The sequence below is a fragment of the Physeter macrocephalus genome, chromosome 11 (genome assembly GCF_002837175.3).
Source record: "Physeter macrocephalus isolate SW-GA chromosome 11, ASM283717v5, whole genome shotgun sequence".
NCBI lineage: Eukaryota > Metazoa > Chordata > Mammalia > Artiodactyla > Physeteridae > Physeter > Physeter macrocephalus.
In genome coordinates, this window is record NC_041224.1 from 56,153,886 (window position 1) to 56,175,917 (window position 22,032).

General features: G+C 38.2%; 1 protein-coding gene across 1 annotated transcript; it reads left to right on the plus strand.

Annotated features, from left to right (window-relative positions):
• The first annotated feature begins 1,644 nt into the window (after nt 1-1,644).
• RAB8B (RAB8B, member RAS oncogene family) lies at nt 1,645-20,782 on the plus strand. The gene is made up of 7 exons (XM_028495357.1): nt 1,645-1,745; nt 4,828-4,888; nt 9,872-9,949; nt 10,933-11,022; nt 12,246-12,311; nt 15,490-15,540; nt 16,459-20,782. The coding sequence occupies exons 1-7, from the start codon at nt 1,660-1,662 to the stop codon at nt 16,549-16,551; spliced, it is 525 nt and encodes a 174-aa protein (XP_028351158.1). The 5' UTR covers nt 1,645-1,659; the 3' UTR covers nt 16,552-20,782.
• The last annotated feature ends 1,250 nt before the right edge of the window (nt 20,783-22,032 follow it).

Consider the following 22,032-nt stretch of genomic DNA (forward strand, 5'->3'; position numbering starts at 1 on the left):
GGGTCTTTGTTACACTGGATTTGGAGATATATAAAAAGATAAATCACAATAAAAATCAATGTGTGTTAAATCTTAAATGAATGATGGCCACAGTGAATTCTGTGTGATGCTAACAATAATATTTGTGCTGTGTTGCTCAGTTTTGCTTCAGTGACTGCAGACCCTGCAATACTGAGGTACCTTAGAGGAGGAAATGTGAGCCAGATAACCTGGGGGTATTGGGTATGAGATTGTATTTGTTAACATTACATGGTTATTAGTGAAGGGAAAGAATAAGAAGCTGTTCTGCTGGATTAGCTTGGGTGTGATTGTTGCATATTTCAAGATTCACAAGTGTACCTGAAAAGGTTCCCTGGGGGAAAAGTGCCACGCAGAGAAGAAGGGGCAAATCCACTTGGTTTATGCCTTTGCCATATATGAAGCGGGAGCCGGCAAGCATCCTTTTTGGGCGTTCTCAATGTTAATATGTAGAAATACTGTAGTAATGTAGCTGTTGAAGGCTTTTCTCCCTCGAAATAGCTGCAGTTAATGTTTCCATCACTTTAGAGGATGCATAATTGATGTTTTCTTGAAATGTCTTGGAAACCACTTTCAGAGGCTCTATAGAGAATGTGAAGGAGTAGAAACATCTGAAACAAAGCTGAGTAGCCAGATGAGGATTTAGCAAATTGCACCCGAGCTGTATTCACTAACTGGTCCCTTCAGAAAGAGCAGCAGCCTGTTCCTGTTAAATGGTAGAGGATGCTGATATTTGTCAGGGACTTTGTGGTTCTTTGTAGTTGAAATTGCTGAGTAAGTTTTGAGCTACCATAGTGGGGGGAGATAGGTGAGGGAGTGGTTGAACTGTTGAGTGCTGGAGCCACAAATGACTTTCACATGCTACCTGTCAGGCTGATTGAGTGCTTCTTAGCTTTGGCTTCAGGTTGGAATCACTTGGGGAGCTTTTAAAATTATTAGTGCGCAGATCCCATCCTTGACCAATTAAGTCAGAATCTCATAATTTGGGGAAGGGAGCAGGCCTAGTCATGAGTATTTTTTTTTTCTTTTAAGTTCTTGAGGTAATTCTAAAGTGCAGCCAGGGCTAAAAAGACCTTTTAGCTATTTCAGCACTAGCCAGAAAGATGCAGGGAACATTTTTATTAACATGTATGTGAAGTACTTGCTGACTGTATAAAATAAATATGCAGGCTTTCTCATCCCTGCCTTCAGATAGGTGGGTTTTGTTTTGTTTTTTTCTTTCTTTTAGTCAGTTGCAGATTCTAAAGAAACAAATGGAAGGCGGTGGAAATAAAACAAAAAGAGGCCTCACGGGCTTCTTTAGGGAAGGCCGGGGCACGAGGGGTGGGTAGGAAGCTTTGTTTATCTGTATTTCAGGAAGTGGAAAATATGGCATGTTCTCCATCTATCTAAATTATGTACCTTTGAGGGATGTGTTCCGTTTGTGTCAAAATAATGAGGCATATAATACGTTTCATTTAACATGTGTGGGAATTCTTTGCAGAGTAATTAGCATTCCTTTCTTCAGCCTGTATTCAGAGGAAACATACCATTCACACCCTCTCTGTGTTCACATTTTCCAGTGCGTTGGAGAGCTTTTTTTCAAAAGAAATCTTTGTCCTTTTCCTAATAAGACTTGGATTATATTTGAAGAAATTTAGCATGTCTTTCTTTCTTTTTCTGGCAGGAATTGACTTTAAAATCAGAACAATAGAACTAGATGGAAAGAAAATTAAGCTTCAGATATGGTAAGTAAAAAAAATATATGCACACAGCATTTCTACCTTAATCAGGAATTGAATGTGGGAATTAAAAGGTGAATTGTGGTAAATTAGAGGTATCGTTTGGTAGCTAAAACTTCTTTATCAGAACCAAGGGGAAATGGGTAGGTATTCGAAGGTATCTTCACCAAGAGTGGGATGGTAAGGATGATATCACTAAGTCTCACAGCCAGGAGAAATTTGAGAGCTCATTCTTCCAAAATGCTAATTTTATAGGGGAGGAAACTAAATTCTAAAGCGTGTCAGTTATTTTTCCATTGTAGTTGTTGCAGCTGTGAAATCAGATAAGTCAAAGTAGTCAAGTGGTAGGAACCCCAAAGTTCCTACCCCAAAATGCTGATCTGGAGTCCAGCCTCTAAATTAAAGACTTGGTGTTATTTACTTCCCTTCTTAGGGACTACTTGTCCTCATTTGTAAATTGATTGGTCAGACTGATGACATCTGAGTTCCCTTCCAGCTCTGATATTTTCTCATTTATTTGCATATTTCTTCTCCTTAAATAAAAAATGGGGAACACTGCGCTGGGAAATAAAGAAGGGAAAAGGCATGCCTGTCATCTCTCATGTTATAATATGCAAGGCAAAGATCTCCTTATGATCAGCCAACTCCGACTGGTTAATTCCTCAAGAATTTGTCACACTACAATGAATAAATATGGTTCCTGCAGATTGCCTGGTTGAATATTTTTGGCTTGTACTCAAACTCTTAGATTTTTTTTTTTTTTTAACCTCCTTAATTGCTTTCAGTGTAGGGCCTTCCATGGAGCCACATAGATTTGGAGCCTTGAGGAAGGTTTTTGATGATGTTTACTGACCTAATGCGTGACAATAACAGCAGGAAACAAAGCTTAGAAATTTAGAGCATCATAGACTTAAGAAGGAAATAGGGCAAAATAATAAAGTAATACATATATATCAGCTTTTTCCATAGGCTGTTTTTCTTCTTTGAATTTTAGAACCGGGATAGAACTAGAACCTTATATTGAAATCCGCCAGCCTTTCTTTTATAGGAAACTGGGACTTAGAGTGGTTAAGTTCATCTGAAGGCATATGTCTGGCTTAGTGATAGAGCTGGGACAACTACCCAAATCTCCTGGAACCTTGTGTCAGCTTCATGTATTAGCCTTGTATAGAGAGAGATTCCCTGTATACTTCACTGGAAAACATTGTGTAGGTCACCACAAGCTACTCTTCTCATCTATTGGTATTTAATAAGAGTCAAATATTTTAAAGAAAAAAAAATTTTTTTTAAGGGGGAAGCAAAGAGAATCTGTGACTCTGTGCTATACAGTCCTGATCATAATAAGGATTGTTTCTAGGAGCCTGTGGGTAATCAGCTAATTAGAACCCCATGGCACTATTTATCAGTCCTCTTGGCAGCAAAGTAGTCTCCATTCAATCTTCATGACCTGCATTTAGGATGGTAGGGTTTCTCCTCCATCCTTGCTGCAGAGCTGGTTCTAAATCAAGTAGCATGTTAGAATCAAAATATGGTTATTCTGGGCTTCCCTGGTGGCACAGTGGTTAAGAATCCACCTGCCAATGCAGGAGACACTGGTTCGAGCCCTAGTCCGGGAAGATCCCACATGACATGGAGTGACTAAGCCCGTGCACGACAGCTACTGAGCCTGCGCTCTAGAGCCCATGTGCCACAACTACTGAAGCCCACACACCTAGAGCCCGTGCTCCACAACAAGAGAAGCCACCGCAATGAGAAGCCCGCGCACCGCAGCGAAGAGTAGCCCCCGCTTGCCGCAGCTAGAGAAGCCCGTGCGCCGCAACGAAGACCCAACGCAGCCAAAAATAATAAATAAATAAATAAAATATGGTTAGTCTGCTCAACGGTGTTTGGCCCCTGTTTTCCTCATGATTTGTTTGCTGAGTCCCAAACAAGTGCCTGTGTATCTAATCCTGATCAGTGAGAGGATGGCAGGATAAGATGATGGTAGTGTGAGGCCATGGCCTGCACTAAACAGCCAAGGCCTAGAATGCTTGAGTCTCATTCAAGGGTATGAGCTGTTTAGTGGCAGAACTGGGACCACAGCCCACCTGAGCCTGTTTCCTCTTTTGTAGAACAAGGATGATGGTAATACCACCACATTGGGCTGTGGTGGGCATCATTTGAGCACCATGTGAAAGTATTTTATGTAAGATATACATTTTATGTAAGGTATACATAAATGGTAAGGTATTTATTAATGTTTTAAATTTACTATATTTCCCTTAGGCCTTTATCTCATTTGGGTTTGGTGTGTGTTAGATTTAGTATATTTTCACAAATGCTTCTTTTTTAGTGTATTTCCACAAATGCTTTTTTTTTCTTTTAGGAATATTGATTTTTCCCAGATATCAAGGAAATTTGACTTCCTTTATAGGGGTGGCTTTGGTAAATATAATTCAAAATGTTGGCATTTTTCAGAATGTATTTAAATGGTACGTCATCCTCCAAAAAAGCAAGAATAAATGCAAGTTGATGTAATTTTGAGGTATTGTTCATATTTTGAAGTCTTTGTCAACAATTATGTGTTGAACTCCATGGACTCATTTAATCACGGGCTCTAGAGCTGAAAAAGTTCTTGAGGAGACCCATTTTAGTGTGCTCTGCTGCGCACAATTTACACGGTAGTAAGTCCAGCCCAACTGCTTGCTCTGTACAGAAATCAGACTTTCAGTCAAGAGAGCAAATGCCTTAATCATTGGGCATTTATAAAAAGGATTAGAACTGCCTCTAGGAGTCCAAGAATTTAGAACTATTCTCTATTCTGTTCCTCATCTGACTGACGAACACAACATGCCCGTTCCTAGCAGGACCATGCATTTTCCTGTTGCTGCTTTTGTCATCAAGGTCCAAGTTTTTCACCCAAGCCATTGTGAGCTCCCGACGGGCTTCCAGAGGCGCAACAGGCTCCCTTTGTGTCTTGTTCCCCATCTCCCTGAAACCACTGCATTTGTGAGCAGACCACAATTATATCTCCTACAGCTTCGAGTGTCTCCTCGGCGATACTTGTGATGACTTTGCAAACCACTCTCTCCTTTGTTTCAAATTTTAGGGACACAGCGGGTCAGGAAAGATTTCGAACCATCACGACAGCATACTATAGAGGAGCTATGGTGAGTGTGTTTTAGGGTTTTGTGGAAGTAAAACATGAATATTCATTCGTCAAGTTTGTAGGATTCAAGCTAGAGTCTGGTACATTGGAGTAAATAGATTTTTTGATGTGCAAACAAGACATTTAAAGGGGTTTTTATGTTTTGTGTTTAGTAGCTGTGTACTCTACCATTACTCTTCATTATATTAATCATGTAATTAGCTTGGAGATGTTTTAGAACTCCTCCACACATTCTGAGCGATCGTATATTTTTGTGCTTTGTCCTTTTTATTAATACCTTTGCCAAATCTTAGCAAACCACAAGCTCTGTGACTAAATATTCATTTCTTGCACCCTCTCCCCATTCAGCCCTGCCGCCATCATCCCTTATCTCTCACCAGGTCCACAGCATCCACTCCTATTGGCTCATCTCTCTGGAGTCTCCTCCACCAGCATTCTGCCAGCTGGCCGGGAAGTAGCCAAATGATCTGTGACTCTCTGAGGCTTAGAATCTGATGAATCTTGACTACCAAGTCCTTCTGTGCTATATCCTAGCCTTATCCTTGTTATCATAACCTCATCACTTGGCTCTTTTCCGTCCTAAGATGCTTCATCTATACAACCCATTATATTTTTGGCTCAGGGTAGATTCTGTGTGGTGCTGTGAGTACAGTGGTGAGCAAGGCAGCTTAGAAGCTGGGCTCTACTGAACCAAGCCTAAAACGTCTGACCCAGAACAGGGCTTTATCTCTGGCTTTTAGGCCTAAGCCAGGTATAACTTGGAGCTTTAAATGATGATGAAACCCAATATGCTCAGAGAATCTTGGAAGGTTGAACAGTTGAGATCACGTAGCCCAGCCTGGTAGACTCTGGGGTGCCAGCTGCCAACTTACCCAGCTCATTGCATAAAAGACCGTTGTGCTTCTGAGAGTGGTGTGGACATGACGGAGCTGTAGGGGTCTTAGCTGTCCCTTTGCCGCAGGAAGGTGCGATCTGAATCCACAGATCCCTCCATTATCAATGCTGCTCTCCCTTCCTTCTCCACTACCACTCACCCTCCAGTATTTGGGTGCCAGTGACATCCCCACACAGAAGCTGGGGATTCCTTTTGGGAATTCCTTTTTGAAGCTCTACCACCTTGGGACTCTATATCACTAACCATTTTATATGTATGTGTTCTCCACCCTATAATATTTTGAAGATTGTAAAAGGTCATCCTTTTAAGAAGGGCAGTTGTCAGCTACTCTCTACTTTGCTTAGATTGGAATCAAAGGGAAGGGACTTACCTTGGTGTGGAGAAGTTTGTTTGCTGTTTATTTCCTCCAGAAAGGATTTTGGGGGTAAATGAGAACATCTTAACAGGGTTGATTTAGAATAGTTTATAGGTAATTTTGATTAGAGGCATCTTATAAACACAGGCCTTTATAATGACCAATTTTTTTATTTTCTAGGAATGATGTACTGATACCACTTGCAAGCTTGTTTTCAATACAGAGTGGGCAAGAACACTTAGAATGTGGAGCAAGTGTCTTCCTTGGCTGTGTAGCTCTAGTTCATGGTATAAGGAAAGAGATCATTGAAATGTGTTCTTTAATTTAGATTTCATTTATCTATTGCCTAGCCTTTTTTCACATTACTGCAAATAATTAGAAATTGTTGCTGTTCTAAGATATCTTGTCCTTTTCATTTTGAAGGTAGAGATTTTTGTCTTTTGTTTTACTATGAATGCCAGTGCCTTACACATAGTAGATGCTCAATAAATACTTGCTGAAGGAATGAATCAGTGAACAATTTCAGACCTAGAAACAATCTTAGATACATGTTCAGGAAATCCTGCTCTGCTTGAGTCTTGGATCCTGCGTGTCATCTGTTCCAGTGGGGTGCGGGGCCTTTGAGTTCTCATTTCAACAGGTGGTGGTTCTGGCAGGTTTAGTTTGGTTGGCTTAGGTATGCAGCGTTTTGGTAAGCACAGTACTGAGTCTGACACCGTGGCAGAGTCCTTTGGTCTATTTCAAACTATTCAGCAACATTTGTAGGCATAGCAGTAACCCTGATCGACAATCGGGCTCTGGGAGGAAAGGGGACCATATCATTGTATTATCGCCATTTCTCAGTACTGTCTTGTGAACTCGTAGGAGGCCGTTGTTGTTAAAGGTATGTATACTAGATATATAAAGTTTTTACCTGGTATACCGGAACTTATATTTCCAGCTGATTCATAATATCAACTAGCTTACAAACATAGGGAATAGTCAAAGGGTTTCTGCTACTGAAACCAAAGATACAAATTAATAATTGTTGCCAATTATTGAGTCCAAGCTGTGTCCTGGATTCTAGGTAAAGTACTTTACAAATAATATCTCAGTAGATCCTCAAAAATCCAGTGTGGAAAATGTGCTGTCCTCATTTCCCAAACGCAGACTGAGAGGGATAAAATAACTTCTCCAGGATCTCCCAGGTAGCATGTGGTGGAGCCCAGACTTGATGCCTCTGACTCCAGAATCTGTGCCCTTAACCACTACACTGTGTTCACACTTCCTGTGCTAACCACCCAGAGTGCTACTTGACAGACAGCAGTAAAGATCAAGGTTGTCCACATAGCCCAAAGGGAAGTAAAGCTCTGGCAATTTTTTGCTTAATTTTACTATTGTAGGTAGCTAAGCTGTTTGAATCAGGAATTATTCAGATTGCATTTTGAGGCTTTTAAAAATTATGGCAAAATATATGTAACATAAAATTTAACATTTAAGTGTACAGTTCTCCACTTTGATTTTTTTTTTTTTAATTACCTTGGTAATTGTAAAATCTACTTTATAGTGTAGCCAAAGTTAAACATTTGCATTTGAGGCTAGGAGGAGGGAGGATAGAGAAGAATGTTGTTTGTCATTTAAATTTAAATAATAATGTATATTTTTCTGGTTGTCAGAAGGTTACATGTAGTATAGAAAGCTTTGAAAATCCTAAGAAATCTCTAAAATCCCACCACAAGAGATAGCTTCTGTTAACATTTTGCTATGTTTCCTGGATTCTTTTATCTATGTGTATTTTATATGATTTATATTTATTTACATTTATATTTTGTATTTATTTACAAAGTTGGAAGCCAGACCCTGAAAGATTTTGTCTGCTATTTAAGGAATTTTAATTATGAGTACAATGGCGAGATGCCAAAGGATTTTAAGCAATGAAGTGATAACTCTGGTGCCCTTATGGAGAGTGGATTAGAGGAGGTTAAGAATGAAAGCAGGGAGACATAAGTCATCCAGGTAAAGGCTAATTGATGAGAATGTGAGTAAGGCCTTGCATGTGGGGTATCAGACTGTGGAAATGTGGAGGTTGTTGAGTCTACAGGACTTCGTGACTGACTAGTGGTGGAGCAGATTACTCCCAGGGGTCTGCTTGGGCTGGCTGGCAGGGATGTATTGCCCTTCTTCAAAACGAGAGTACAAGGAGGAAGAGAAGATTTGAAGGGGACAAAGACAACTTCCTATTTCACTTAGTTGAGTTTTCGGTGACCACATGGGCCATCTGGGAGCCGATGCCCTGTCAGTGTTCTCCAAGGCACACCTGACCCCTGTCTATGTCTTCGGCCTCATCTTGTGCCCTTCTCCCATTGGATCTGGGCACTCTTGCCAAGCTGACAGTCTTTTTTTTTTTTTTTTTTTTTTTTTTGCGCGGTACGCAGGCCTCTCACTGCTGTGGCCTCTCCCGTTGCGGAGCACAGGCTCCAGACGCACAGGCTCAGCGGCCATGGCTTACGGGCCCAGCCGCTCTGCGGCATGTGGGATCTTCCCAGACCGGGGCACAAACCCGTATCCCCTGCATCACCAGGCAGACTCTCAACCACTGTGCCACCAGGGAAGCCCCAAGCTGCCAGTCTTTTACTCAACCTAGTAGGTTCTGGGCCTTCCTGGTGAGCAAGATATTTATCACATTTCTGCTATGTCCCAGGCACTGAGGGCTTCCCCTCTTCACTCCAGCCTCTACCCCTTTGCCCAGTTCAAGTCTACTCAGTTCTCAGGCCTTGGCTTTAATGTCATTTTCTCAGGGAAACCTTCCCTGAGCCACCCCAGCCCCTCAACCAGATTAGGTTAGCATTTTTACTCAGAGCTCCTCATGCTTCTTCATAGCGATTGTCTAAATTATAATTAATTATATGATTATTGGTTCATTGTTTTCTTTGCTAGCCATCCATGAGAAGAAGGGGCCTTGCCTATCTTATTCACTACTAGTAGCATTTGGTATACTATCAGGCATATAGTAGGTGCTCACTAAATATTTGTTGAAATGGTTGGACGGGGAGTGGATCTAGCACTTAATACACAAGCGTGGTCTTGGGTTACAGATTTTGGAATAGGTAGCATACAGGTGTCAATTGAAACATTTAGAATATAAGCCGTTTAAAAATACCAGATGTGGGGTCTTCTAAAATATGATGAGGATACTTTTCATTAAACTGTTAACAAATGCATTATATTTTAAGTGTCTGTGATTTACTTAGACAAATAGTAACTTTTTTTAGTTTAGTAACATTTCAATCAGTTCATATAAAAAGAAATAAATCTAAAGCCATATGGTTACAATCTTAGTATAAGAGTCAGAAACAAGATAATTTCTACTTAGAATAAACAAGTGCACAACAGAAGTGATTACCTCTTACTCTCAATGTTATCTCTATTTTAACTTAAACATCCTTTTAGCTTCAGTTGGTGCCAGTTTTATTATATGAGGTCAGGTAAAAAGGGTGTATCACCTTTACCATAATCACTAATTCATTAAAGGTTAAAAGTGAAAAAAATGTTAACAGAATATTTATTTACATGGTGAGACAATGGAAGATTTTATTTATTTCTGTTTTTCTGTACGTTAAATTTTTATTATAAATTCCTTTTATAAAGACAGAAAAAGGACAAACACAAGTTTTCTGGAGAAGAGTACATTGACATTATATTCTTTAACTTTAAGTATATAAAGTACTAAATAACGGTCTTTTTTCCTCTTATAGGGAATTATGCTGGTCTATGACATCACAAATGAAAAGTCCTTTGACAATATTAAAAATTGGATAAGAAACATTGAAGAGGTATGTATGGAAAGAGAATAGATACTAGAGAAGAGTCCTGCTGGGTGCTTATAAAGGGCTCCTCTATCTCCCTATCACTCAGCTGAGCTGCTAGGAAGTAGGACGTGGGCGTGGGCAGGTCAGGCCCTCTGCTCTGAGGCGTGCCAGGGAGGGTGACATCTCTGGTACCGCCAGTCTGACTTCTCTGCTGGACTGGGGGAGGGGGGCGTGCAGACAGAGGAGCAGTTTCACAGAATTTTAAACTTGGCCCTGATCTTGAAAATAATTTAATCCAAGCCCCCATTTTACACATGAGAAGACTGAGGCCAGAAAGAGGTGACTTGCATGTGCTCATAGAGCCTTTAAAAAGGAGAGCGAGGATTAAAACCTCTGGTTCTCAGGTTCTGTCTGTTCCGCCGTGCTGTTTGATGGGCAAACATATATCTTTATTCTGGCAGTTTATCATTTTGCCCTTCTAACATTTTCTTCATCTTAGATATTTAAAATTTGGTTTAGTTCCAGTTTTATTGGTATGAAGATTTTTTTAAATGTCTTTGACATTTCAGAAAGAAATCTGACTCTGAAATAATTTCGTACACATTTATATTAACCTACGTGAATTTATTGTTTTAGTTCAGAATCCAGAATACCTTCTGCATTGGCTCACTTAGTACTGAGGTTTTCTCCCTTCTTTGACCCAAACTAACACTTGGAAGTTTTTTTGTTAGATAACTTTACGTTTTATTTTTGTTCGTTCATGTACCAAAAAAGACATGAGAATGACTGCAAGCCTTTGGGAAAAAAGTTTGCATGGACTCTTATGCTGTAGCTTTCCCCTCCTCTCATCTTTAAAATTTTTCTGTGAATCAGGCCTTGTGCTGAGTGAAAGATTATTTGTCTTATAATTAAATTTCTGGATCTGTTTCTGACAGGTTAAGATTTGCCTATTGAGTAACAGTTTTTTCCTCAGGTTGTTTGTCTAACATACTGTTTTCTCCCTGCAGCATGCCTCTTCAGATGTTGAAAGAATGATCCTGGGCAACAAATGTGATATGAATGACAAAAGACAAGTGTCAAAAGAAAGAGGGGAGAAGGTAAATTTGAACTGAATGCATAAAGATTGGAATCTACTCATGTTAAGCATTCATTTTCTTACTATTATTTAATTATTGATTTAAGTTTAAAAAACATCTATATTTTAATCTGTTGAAAAAACAACAAAAGGGTTGTAATCCATACTTGAATGGTATGAATTAGTATTCGAGCTCCAACTCCATATACTGTGTAGTCATGACTCATTCCTAAAGAATTTGCTCTTTTCTGGGAGATACAAATTGGTCCTTTTTCAGATTCCTGCAGCTTAGAGTTCAGGCTATTTCTACCATATCTGTGTGTAAATGCCCAGTTTTGAAGTTAAACCAGTTCATTCTCTTTGAAAAGAAAGTAGTAGGATAGGTGAAGTTTCAACAGTCATCATTTTTCAATTCATTTTTTTTTCCTAAGAATATTTTACTACACATTAGATTTAGGTCATTATGGAGTTTTAAACTCTTCATTAAGCTACGGATATCATTTATAGGCATTTCTCTATTTTATGTCCTGCAAAACAAGAGTTTATTACATGTACGTATTCATTTCTATGACATTTTCCACATTGACTTAGAGACTTCAATTTTTTAAGTCTGGGAATTTTGCTTTAGACTTCTTTTAGTGATACGTGCAAAATGCATTTTGTTTTTCAATCTGACTGCGAACTTTTTTCCCCTAAAAACATTCACTTAATCTTGGTGTTGCAAATGAACTGGGAACTCTTTGGAAATAGATGGAAATGTAGAAGAGTTCACAATTTGCCACAATCAATAGAAACCCAAGCAGTGAGTACTTAGTATTTTAAGCTTTTGTTCTTTTATGCACCAATTTATTAAAAAATAATGAAAAGTTACAATAGTAACTGTTGGAGGTTTGTACTTTGGGAGCAGATAAAAGGGGCAGATGTATCCCAAATTAATGATAGGGGTGAATGTCTCATAGGTTTGCTAATGATTTTATTAGAGAACTACAGGTATAATAGAAAAAAAGGGAAGTACTTAAGTTATGTTTTGAGTGGAAGTGGTGCCATTTTACTTACTTGTGGTGATAAAGTTAGATATCTAAATTTCAAACATGATACAGTAGAAGAAAGCAAAGAAATTTGAGAACCACAGGAGTTCTGAACTAGGTACTCTCCCTTTAGGACTCTGAAAAACCTAAAAAATATAAATGCTCTATATGTTCAAGAAACTTGCACTGAATTTAAATGTTTCTCTTTGTCTTTCAGTTAGCAATTGACTATGGGATTAAATTCTTGGAGACAAGTGCAAAATCCAGTACGAATGTAGAAGAGGTGAGAAGGAATTGTTTGGTGACTTGTTACATAGTAGCATTAGTGTCTTAGGTGCCTGTGTTCAAGCAGCTCTCCAAGCCTTGATATTTTCTGACTTAGTGAACGCCTTGTGGGAACACCACTTCCATTCTGTAAACGTTTATGCTTCAGACTTTTATGTGGATCCTGGTTGTTGGATTTCTAACACCCGTCCTCCACATGGGATATATTAGATTGCTCAATTAAGAGTCACTGAACAGGGCTTCCCCGGTGGCGCAGTGGTTAAGAATCTGCCTGCCAGTGCAGGGAACACGGGTTCGAGTCCTGGTCTAGGAAGATCCCACGTGCTGCGGAGTAACTACTGAGCCCGCGGGCCACAGTTACTGAAGCCCGCGTGCCTAGAGCCCATGCTCCTCAACAAGAGTAGCCACTGCAATGAGAAGCCTGCAAAGAGTAACCCCCGCTTGCTGCAACTAGAGAAAGCCCGCGTGCAGCAACGAAGACCCAACACAGCCAAAAAAAACCAAAAAAGGGTCACTGAACAGAAGATGGAAGTTCAGGTTAAGTTCAGTTTTGCCCTTTGTTTGGGAAGCTGGAAATCCTGCTCTGGCCGACCAAGCACAGTGTCCTCTGCTCATTTATCATTGTCCATGTCATCCTACAGTAGCGTGTAGCACTGAGTCTTAATTACTTTCATGTCTGCACTCTCTCAAGAGAGAATTAAACTGTTAGCTTATTGAACAGATTCCCATAGTGACCATGTTTGAAGTCGATTAAGCATGATACATTTTAACACTATGGCATTAAGTAGAAATAAGAAAGTGTGTTTATCAGAGAGTAGTTTTACTAAGTTTTCAGTAAGTTAACTGTTAAGACCAAATTATCTAAGGTCTTCTAAGAATAGATTTTCTTTACCAAGCACAGAGTTGTTGATAATATTTTCTTTTTTAAAAACATTTTTAAAACTGATCATAAAAATAATACATGTACTATGTGTTAATACACATAATTTATTTAACAATAAAACTGATGGTTTCATAAACATTTAATTTCTCAAGCTATTCACTCTTCACCATGACATATGGCTAAAAATTGAGACTTAAGTGATTCGACTAGTGGACACTGATCAGAACTTTTTCTTTCTTTTAAATAACTAACAGTCATTTTTTCAGGTTGGCTAATGGGTGTTAGGAAACAGGAAGCCTCTACTGATTTATTTACTCAAGCATAGATACGCAGAAAAATACTTCCTTCTGCTTGCTACAAAAGGGTTTCCTTTCATCAGAAAGAGGGGAACCTCTTCAGTCAGGTTTAATGGTGGAGACAGGAGAAAAGCTTGCTCACTGAGATGGCCCACGTAGGATTGCTGCCACAGAATGAGCTCTGTACCCTGACTTAATGACTTCGGTCTCTGTTAGTCCTGAGCCTTGATCATACCTGTGACTTAGTACCCTGACTTAATGGAGCAGACTTCGGTCTCTGTTAGTCCTGAGCCTTGATCATACCTGTGACTTAGAGAGAGTATTGAGTTGGGAATTCCCTGGTCAGGGAACTAAAATCCCGCAAGCTGCTCGGTGTGGCCAAAAAAAAAAAAAAAAAAAAAGAGAGAAGAGAGCATTGAGCTATGGAAATATAGACCTGGGGATTGCCTGAGCTGCTTATTCTGGCCAGGTATTCTGCAGAAGTTAGCAGTTTTCCCAGGGCTTTAACTTAGCCTCAAAAACTGAGATGGGCTTACTTAGAAACTTTGACTCACGGGTGACCAGTGTGACAATGAGACACTGACAGTGAGTGATAATAGTAGTTATCATATTGCTTCTTTTTGACAGGTTTAATAATAATACTTTTGCTGAACATTTTTTGGGGGCATTAGGAGTGATTGGGAACAGACTGACATACCAGTGGGTTTAGCATGGAGACAACTGAGGAAGCCTTAAGAGTCATGTAGAAACAAAGTAGGAATGATAGTTTTTTTTTCAATTATTATTAATTAATTTAATTATTTATTTTTGGCTGCGTCGGGTCTTATTTGCAGCACAGGGGATCTTTCGTTGCAGCGGGCAGGCTCTTCATTGCGGCAGTTGGGCTTCTGTCTAGTTATGGCATGCAGGCTCCAGAGTGCACGGGCTCAATAGTTGCGGCTCATGGGCTCTGTAGTTGTGGCACGCAGGCTCTCTAGTTGTGGCGCACGGGCTTAGTTGCCCTGCGGCATATGGGATCTTAATTCCCCGACCAGGGATCGAACCCCTGTCCTCTGCATTGGAAGGTGGATTCTTAACCACTGGACCACCAGGGAAGTCCCAGGGATGACAGGTTTTAAAAACGTTTGGCTTGGGTTTGGGTCAAGAGGCACTAGGCATAAAATGCCACTGAGATTTGTCCTGCTTCTATTTCACTGATTTCCACGGTGGGGAATTTAGCTGAGCTGTAGGAACTGTTGGGATTTTGGAGTGTTGCGACACGGGAGGTTATATATTCTCAGGTATAAGAGTGAAAGCAATTTGAAAGAGAGGAGGTTGGGAATAAAAGGTGGAGATTTTTGTGAAAACAAATTTTAGAGCTATAGGGTAATTCATAATTATTCCTTCAGTTATCAAACAGATGTTCAGCATCTCCTAGACCAGGAACTGTGCCCCACTCTGGGGATGCCCAGGAGCTTTAGAGCTTCTGCCTCCCAAGTGATCTTATTATACCCATAATTCAACAAGTGTCATATTAGGAACTTGTGCCAGATGTTATGTGCAGAAAATATTTGATGAATGAAAGTTTGATTACACTGGAAAACCTTTATGATATGATAAATGAAAAATAAGTTACAGGGGCTTCCCTGGTGGCGCAGTGGTTGCGCATCCGCCTGCCGATGCAGGGGAGACGGGTTCGCGCCCCGGTCTGGGAGGATCCCACATGCCGCGGAGCGGCTGGGCCCGTGAGCCATGGCCGCTGAGCCTGCGCGTCCGGAGCCTGTGCTCCGCAACGGGAGAGGCCACAGCAGAGGGAGGCCCGCATACCACAAAAAAAAAAAAAATAAATTAAGTTACAGTAGTCATGTGTCTACTGTGATTGCAATTATGTTCTTTTCTCAATTAAAAACCTCAAAGTAATATATTTATATTTTATAATGAATAATTAAAAAAGGCTACATTTCTATTTTAAAAGATATTATAAACATATAATAATGAAATCTTTGGTTTACCTTTAGGCATTTTTTACACTTGCACGGGATATAATGACAAAACTCAACAGAAAAATGGTTTGTATGACATATAATTTTTTTTTTCCTTATGCTGTTTTAAAATTTGTTTTCTTATTTGTGTTGTTTATTTATTTAATTAAAGGATAGGCCTGATTATAATATATTCACATTAACCCATTTTTTCCCTGACTTACATTTTCACCTGCTTAAACTTTGATTCTTATTTCTGTTTCTTCAAATTTCTTATTTCTGAGCTGCAGCTGTTTCACTTCTTTCCTCTGGCTCTTTAAGTGGTCTTTATTTATTTATTTTTTTAACATCTTTATTGGAGTATAATTGCTTTATAATGGTGTGTTAGTTTCTGCTTTATAACAAAGTGAATCAGCTATACATATACATATATCCCCATTAAGTGGTCTTTAATTGAATTTTGATCAGAATAATTAAAGTAATGGCAAAATTAAATTTTTTATCTCTCTATATATCACTATATAATTATGATCTCAAAGTCGCTGAAGTTTGCTTAAATTTGAAACAATCTCAGTGATAAATCATTACAACATCCTGGAAAGTTTGGTTTAACCTGAATCTTGCATATAATTGTATACCTTATGTTACCAACTCTTCTTTCTTACCTCCAAGAAAGGAGTTGCCTGTCCCAGTATCTTAACATTGTATCCATTATTACCCTTGAAACTTTACACTCTTTTGGTTATAATTTTTTTGAACTGGACTTAGGAACTTCCTAATATGTGGTTAATATATTAGGTGCTAGCCTTAAAATATTTTTCCTATATTAACCCACCGTTTCCAAAGAAACAGACAACATCAGAGCTTAACTAGTTCCCTTCCTAATTAACCACTCTACAGAGGACACATTTATGGCATGGTTAAATATTTTTTTATTTCTTAGATAATTGGGCTCAAACCATGAAACTTTTATTTCCTTGCTAACTCCATCTTTTGTTTTTTTAGAATGACAGCAATTCATCAGGGGCAGGTGGACCAGTGAAAATAACAGAAAACCGATCAAAGAAGACCAGTTTCTTCCGTTGTTCGCTACTTTGATGAACTCTTTCTGAGAGACTGCAGCACACCTAGAGGACCCTTTCCTGCTTCTCTGAAAGCACAGGTCACCCAGCCTCAGAATCATCCTGCCTGGCTGCTACTGAGAGCACTGCTGAACCTAGACCTAGATTCTGCACACAGAATGTGCAGTGGATTCCAGCCTCATGGCCCATCAAGATAACAGGTCTTCTTCTTTCAAACGTGGAAGCAATGAAGTGGAGACACGTGCAGGACTTAACTTGTTTTTCCTCTGTTTTATTGCGTGTTGCAGAAGCTGCTATCTTTTTCTTTTCACTTTGCACATCAGTTGTTAGCCTTTCCTTGTTACAGCACAATCTGAGATTCATATCTGCACACTTCTGTCTGATGAGGTTCTAGACAAATTTGCATTCGGGAATGTTTAAAAAAAGAGGAGAACATTTAAAGCAGAGGTTAATGTACGAAAATTATAGCATATCTGGTCAGGTTCATATGGCCAAATGTTATTGCGTTGATAGCATTTATTTAAGGGCTCTGATTTTCTTAAATAAAAGAGTCATTAAATTCTGATAAAATTTATCTTAAAAATTCATAAAAATGCCCATCTGTTCATCAAAGGCCACAGTTTCTTTATTTCTTCAGATTGTTTAGAGTTTTGCTTCATTCCTGACTGTTTTGCTAGAGAGTCTGGGTAGCTGAATAAATCACTTTTTCAGGTGATTTATTGATTACCTCTGCCTAATCTATTGACACTGCATTTGGAAATCACTTTAATGTCGCTTTTCTTGAGTTTTGTATTTGCTCTTCTTTCCTATGTTTGACCTATTATGATCACTCACCTAAAACATAACATATTTGAACATTGTTGTCTGTTTCTAAGTGTAAGCTTCTTAAACTGAAATTTTACATAGACAGAGAGACACACTATTTAGGGTTTTATTTCAGAATCTAATTGTTGTTCTGTCACATCAGCAAACATAATATATTTTTTCTTAGATTCACTCCTTAGCTGTTGGTTTAGTAGTAATGCCCAATTCTTATCATAATCCCTGTCTGCAAGAATTAATAAGAGTTAGATTAGAGTCAGTTCACAGAACGCTTACTTATAGGGATAGAGATTAATTTGTGGATATAAATTTCATAGAGATAGCTCTTGGTAATGGTGAAAATAATGATTTTTTAAAAAAAATTTGGGCTTTTTTTTAAAAAAATAAGATTAATTAGACCTAGTGCAGCCTCTAGGAAAAGTCTTGCCTTTTCATTAGAGCAAATATGAGCATGGTTTCAGTTTTACAACAGCTGTTGTTGAATGTGTAGAACCCAGTTCCATCTGTTCAGGTGCATTGTTATAGAACTTGGTCCAGCCATTTGGACCAAAGCCAACCAAAAAACTTAGCTGCCTTTCTCACCAAACACTGGTACTGGTATGCCTTTTGTAGATGAAACCGTCACATGAGAAAAAAAGGTATTTAGTGTTAACTTAATGTGCCAAATTCATTGTTGTTATTCTAGCCTTCAGTGTCATAACACAGAAGGGAGTAATAAAGAGGTGATTAGGAAATAATAATTATTCTTCCTGTTATACCTGTTTTGTTTCACAAAGATTACCATCATGCTTGATAGTTAAGTCTGGGAGATGAAAGTGGAAATGGATTGCTTGTTACCTCAGAGAATTCTGCTTCAAATTAAGATGTACCATTAGAATACTTGGACCAGTCAACCTTTACTACTTGTTTGAAAACTTATGCACAATGTAGTGGCAGGAAATATATACCAGAGCTATTTTTGATGGGTTCACTAAATTTATTGTTCACAAATTTCAGTCTCCTTGATTTTTTCTTTCCTTTTTTTTTTTTTTTTTTTTTTTTTTTGTACTTATAGGCTTAAAGGCACCAGTTGGTGTCCCAGTAAAATCAGTAGTTCCTTGATCAAAAGTTGACTGTAAGTCTACCATCTTAAAATTAGATAGATTTCTGGAACAAAAAAGATAATTTCTTAGAAACATCTTGTGTTCACTGATTTTCAGAAAAAGATCCCAGCAGTTAAGCTTTCTGGATGGTAACAAGGTAATTTCTAAAAGGCAAGTGCTATGACACCATGTATGAATGTAACTCTCTTAGTAATTTACCTCCAACTCTTTGGTGTCTTAACACTTTGGTTTATATCTCAGGGGTTGTCTACAAACCAAAACTGACATATTCTGTGGTTAGCCTTTTTTTCTTTTTTTTTTTAAACAGAATGCTTTGCTTTTGTTTTTTTTCCTTCTCTCTTCTGTTGTCTCATATGGGTTAATAACTAGTCTCCATGAACTTCCCTTTGAAAGAGCCTATAAAAGTTAGATGAGTCTAAAAGTGTTCTTTGAAGTAGCAGCAAACTGGGGGTATATACTGTTATATAGAAATAAATTGTCCTTGCTATTTTCTTACATTTAGCTTTGCTAGATTGTATATAATTTGAGCTAAGACCATAGGAGATTCACTTTCTGCATGGTAAAATGCCCAGTAAATATTACACTTTGCTTAATAATGTACATATAGTGCATTATTTTTTCTATTTGTAGATGAATTTAGTGACAGATAATTGTCTGTTCCCTGCTGAAATCTAGTTTTGTGTGAACATTTTTGTGGTTTTATGGATAAAGGTACATGAAGGTTTATTGCAGCAGTATTAGTGGTTCAGTGGCTGCATTTTATTATCAGTGTGCTAATTTTTGACAATGATTGGACTAGACCTTTTCAAATAGAGTCTGAGGGTATCAGACAATGAAAATGTGCTGTAACTAAGTAGCATGTAAATCAGTTGATTGTAAAGCGTTTCACTGGGAACTTATTTTAGCTATATTTTACTTCAGACAGATTATGAGAAAATAATCCACCTGTGCATCAATTAGGAGGTGCTGCAGGGTTTCTTACTATTTACATGAACATTTTGTGCAGTCTTTGTTATAAATTTTCAGAAGACTATACTCTTTACTTTGAAGGACTATTTTTTAATTATACCTCATTTAGCTAACTAGTATTCTAATACCTAGTAGAGAAACAGTGAGCCAGTCTTTAAGTATCCAACACAATTTAGACTATATGTTTTGTTTTGAACTAAAGGCATCATTGGAAAAAGTAGCAGGTAGTTTAGGATAGAACATACATGTCATATCCAGTAGCGCAAAAAAAGTATTATCTTCCTGTCTCCATTAATAAATTTAGCTGTGCAATATAGATAAATGTTTGCAGAAATTTCTAAATAAGAGATTATAACTCCTTTTTACAGGTTCTGAATGCTGAGAATCTGTATTAAGGCTTATAGTTTTTCCTATGAACAGTAAGTGATACGTGTAAGCAGACTTCCTTTCCTAGTTCATGACTTAGATTTCTTTATAAATTTAGTTCTTAATCTTTAAAGATGAGCTTCTAAGCTTAAAATTTTAAAGTAGCATTTCATTATGTTGGTTTACTTTTCTCTGATTTTAAGCACTCATTTCTGCTGTCAGATTTTTTATAATTTTTCTTTTAACAGAAAGGACATTCCTTTTTCCTTCTTGTTATATCCGAAGAAGGGGGTGGGGGAATGTCTAAAAATGAAATTCCTTGTCCTAGAGGGACCTAGATGGACAGGATATACTAATAAAATTTCAAATGCTAGCACAATTTTACAGTAGAATTGGTCTTTTTTCAGACTAATAAAATTAATGGGTGTCATGTTCACTATGAAACAAATCTAAATGAAATTTACAGAAATGAAAATTAGCAAACAATTATTTTAGGGATATTTTCAAATTTTACTTCATTTTTTGAAATGCTTGTGCCACACGCAATTGCATTTCTTATTGCCAAGAACTAATAGAACTTCTTGTTTTATTTCTTACCTTTTTTAAAAATGTGAATTTAATTATAATTCATTCCTATGGCCTTACAGATGGGTTTTGTTTATTTGCAGCTGACACTGTCCCTGTAAAGCAAAATACTGTAAACTATTTGACTAAAATCATGCCCCTAATGGGAAATATCCGTTTTTTCCATAGAATCATCCTACTGTAAGTTTCAGCATATTTTACTTTTGCTCCAATGGCTTAATGTGAAAAAGCTCCTGCAGATAAAGTGGACCTGTCATGTTGTTAATCTTGTTTAAGCCAATTCATTAACTGTGTACTGATAATGATGCTGTGTTTTTTTTAAGAAAAAATGGATTTTATTCCAGGTGAACTTTTTTTTTTACAATAATGTTCGTCTAAAATAAAAACTACATAATGAAAATACTTATGTCTCTCTGAAATGGATTGCACATTTTAAAAATGTTTCTTCTAATTTGCTAGGTGTGTGTCTCAAACCATGGTAGACTTCAGATATTTTAGCAAACTTTACATCTTACTTCGAGTTCTTTTTGTTTTTTTGGAGGGAAATTTTATGTATTTATTTATTTTTTAACTGAAGTGTAGTTGATTTACAATGTCATGTTGGTTTCAGGTATACAGCACAGTGATTCAGTGATATATATATATTTTTCAGATTCTTTTCCCTTACAGGTTATTACAAGATATTGAGTATAGTCCCCTGTGCTGTACAGTAGGTCCTTGTTGGTTATCTATTTTATATATTTTAGTGTGTATGTGTTAATGCCAACCTCCTAATTTATCCCTCCCCCCCGCCCTAGAGTTCCTTAAAGACTGAGAAAAATGGCCAGAGCTCCTACTCATTCTTAATGCAGCATACATTGAGGTTATTCTGTTATAGAACTGCAGCCTTAAATTGATCGTCCTTCCCTTCTTAGTCCTTGCAAGTTTAGTTTCTGTTGTTTTCACTTTCAAATAACACAATTGGATGTCGATGTTCTGCCAATGTTCTACCCCTGGGCTGGTGCATGTTCCCGGTAGCTTTTGCCGTTCATCCCCAGAACCATTTTGAACCTTCACTATTCCTCTCAAGCTTATTTTCCTTTCACTCTTTTTTTTTTTTTCTTAAAGGTTAAGTCTTTTATTTATTTATTTTTGGCTGCGTTGGGTCTTCGTTGCTGCGCGTGGGCTTCCTCTAGTTGCAGCGAGCGGGGAACTACTCCTTGTTGCAGTGCACGCGCTTCTCGTTGCGGTGGCTTCTCTTGTTGCAGAGCACGGGCTCTAGGGCGTGGGCTTCAGTAGTTGTGGCTCGCGGGCTCTAGAGCACAGGCTCAGTAGTTGTGGCGCAAGGGCTTAGTTGCTCCGCGGCATGTGGGATCCTCCCGGACCAGGGCTCGAACCCGTGTCCCCTGCATTGGCAGGCAGATTCTTAACCACTGCAAGGCCAGGGAAGTCCAGCCTCTAGGATCTTTTTTTTTTTTATTTTTATTTTTATTTTTTTATTTATCTTTATTTATTTTTTTTTAACATCTTTATTGGGGTATAACTGTTTTACAATAGTGTGTTAGTTTCTCCTTTACAACAAAGTGAATCAGTTATATATATACATATGTTCCCATATCTCTTCCCTCTTGCGTCTCCCTCCCTCCCACCCTCCCTATCCCACCCCTCTCATG

Excerpts from the sequence above, each read along its gene's own strand:
- RAB8B (XM_028495357.1), top strand. The coding sequence starts at position 1,660 with ATGTCTTTCTTTCTTTTTCTGGCAGGAATTGACTTTAAAATCAGAACA. Across the intron at positions 11,023-12,245 it reads CAAAAGAAAGAGGGGAGAAG|TTAGCAATTGACTATGGGAT; the intron begins GTAAATTTGAAC and ends TTTGTCTTTCAG. Across the intron at positions 15,541-16,458 it reads CAAAACTCAACAGAAAAATG|AATGACAGCAATTCATCAGG; the intron begins GTTTGTATGACA and ends TTGTTTTTTTAG.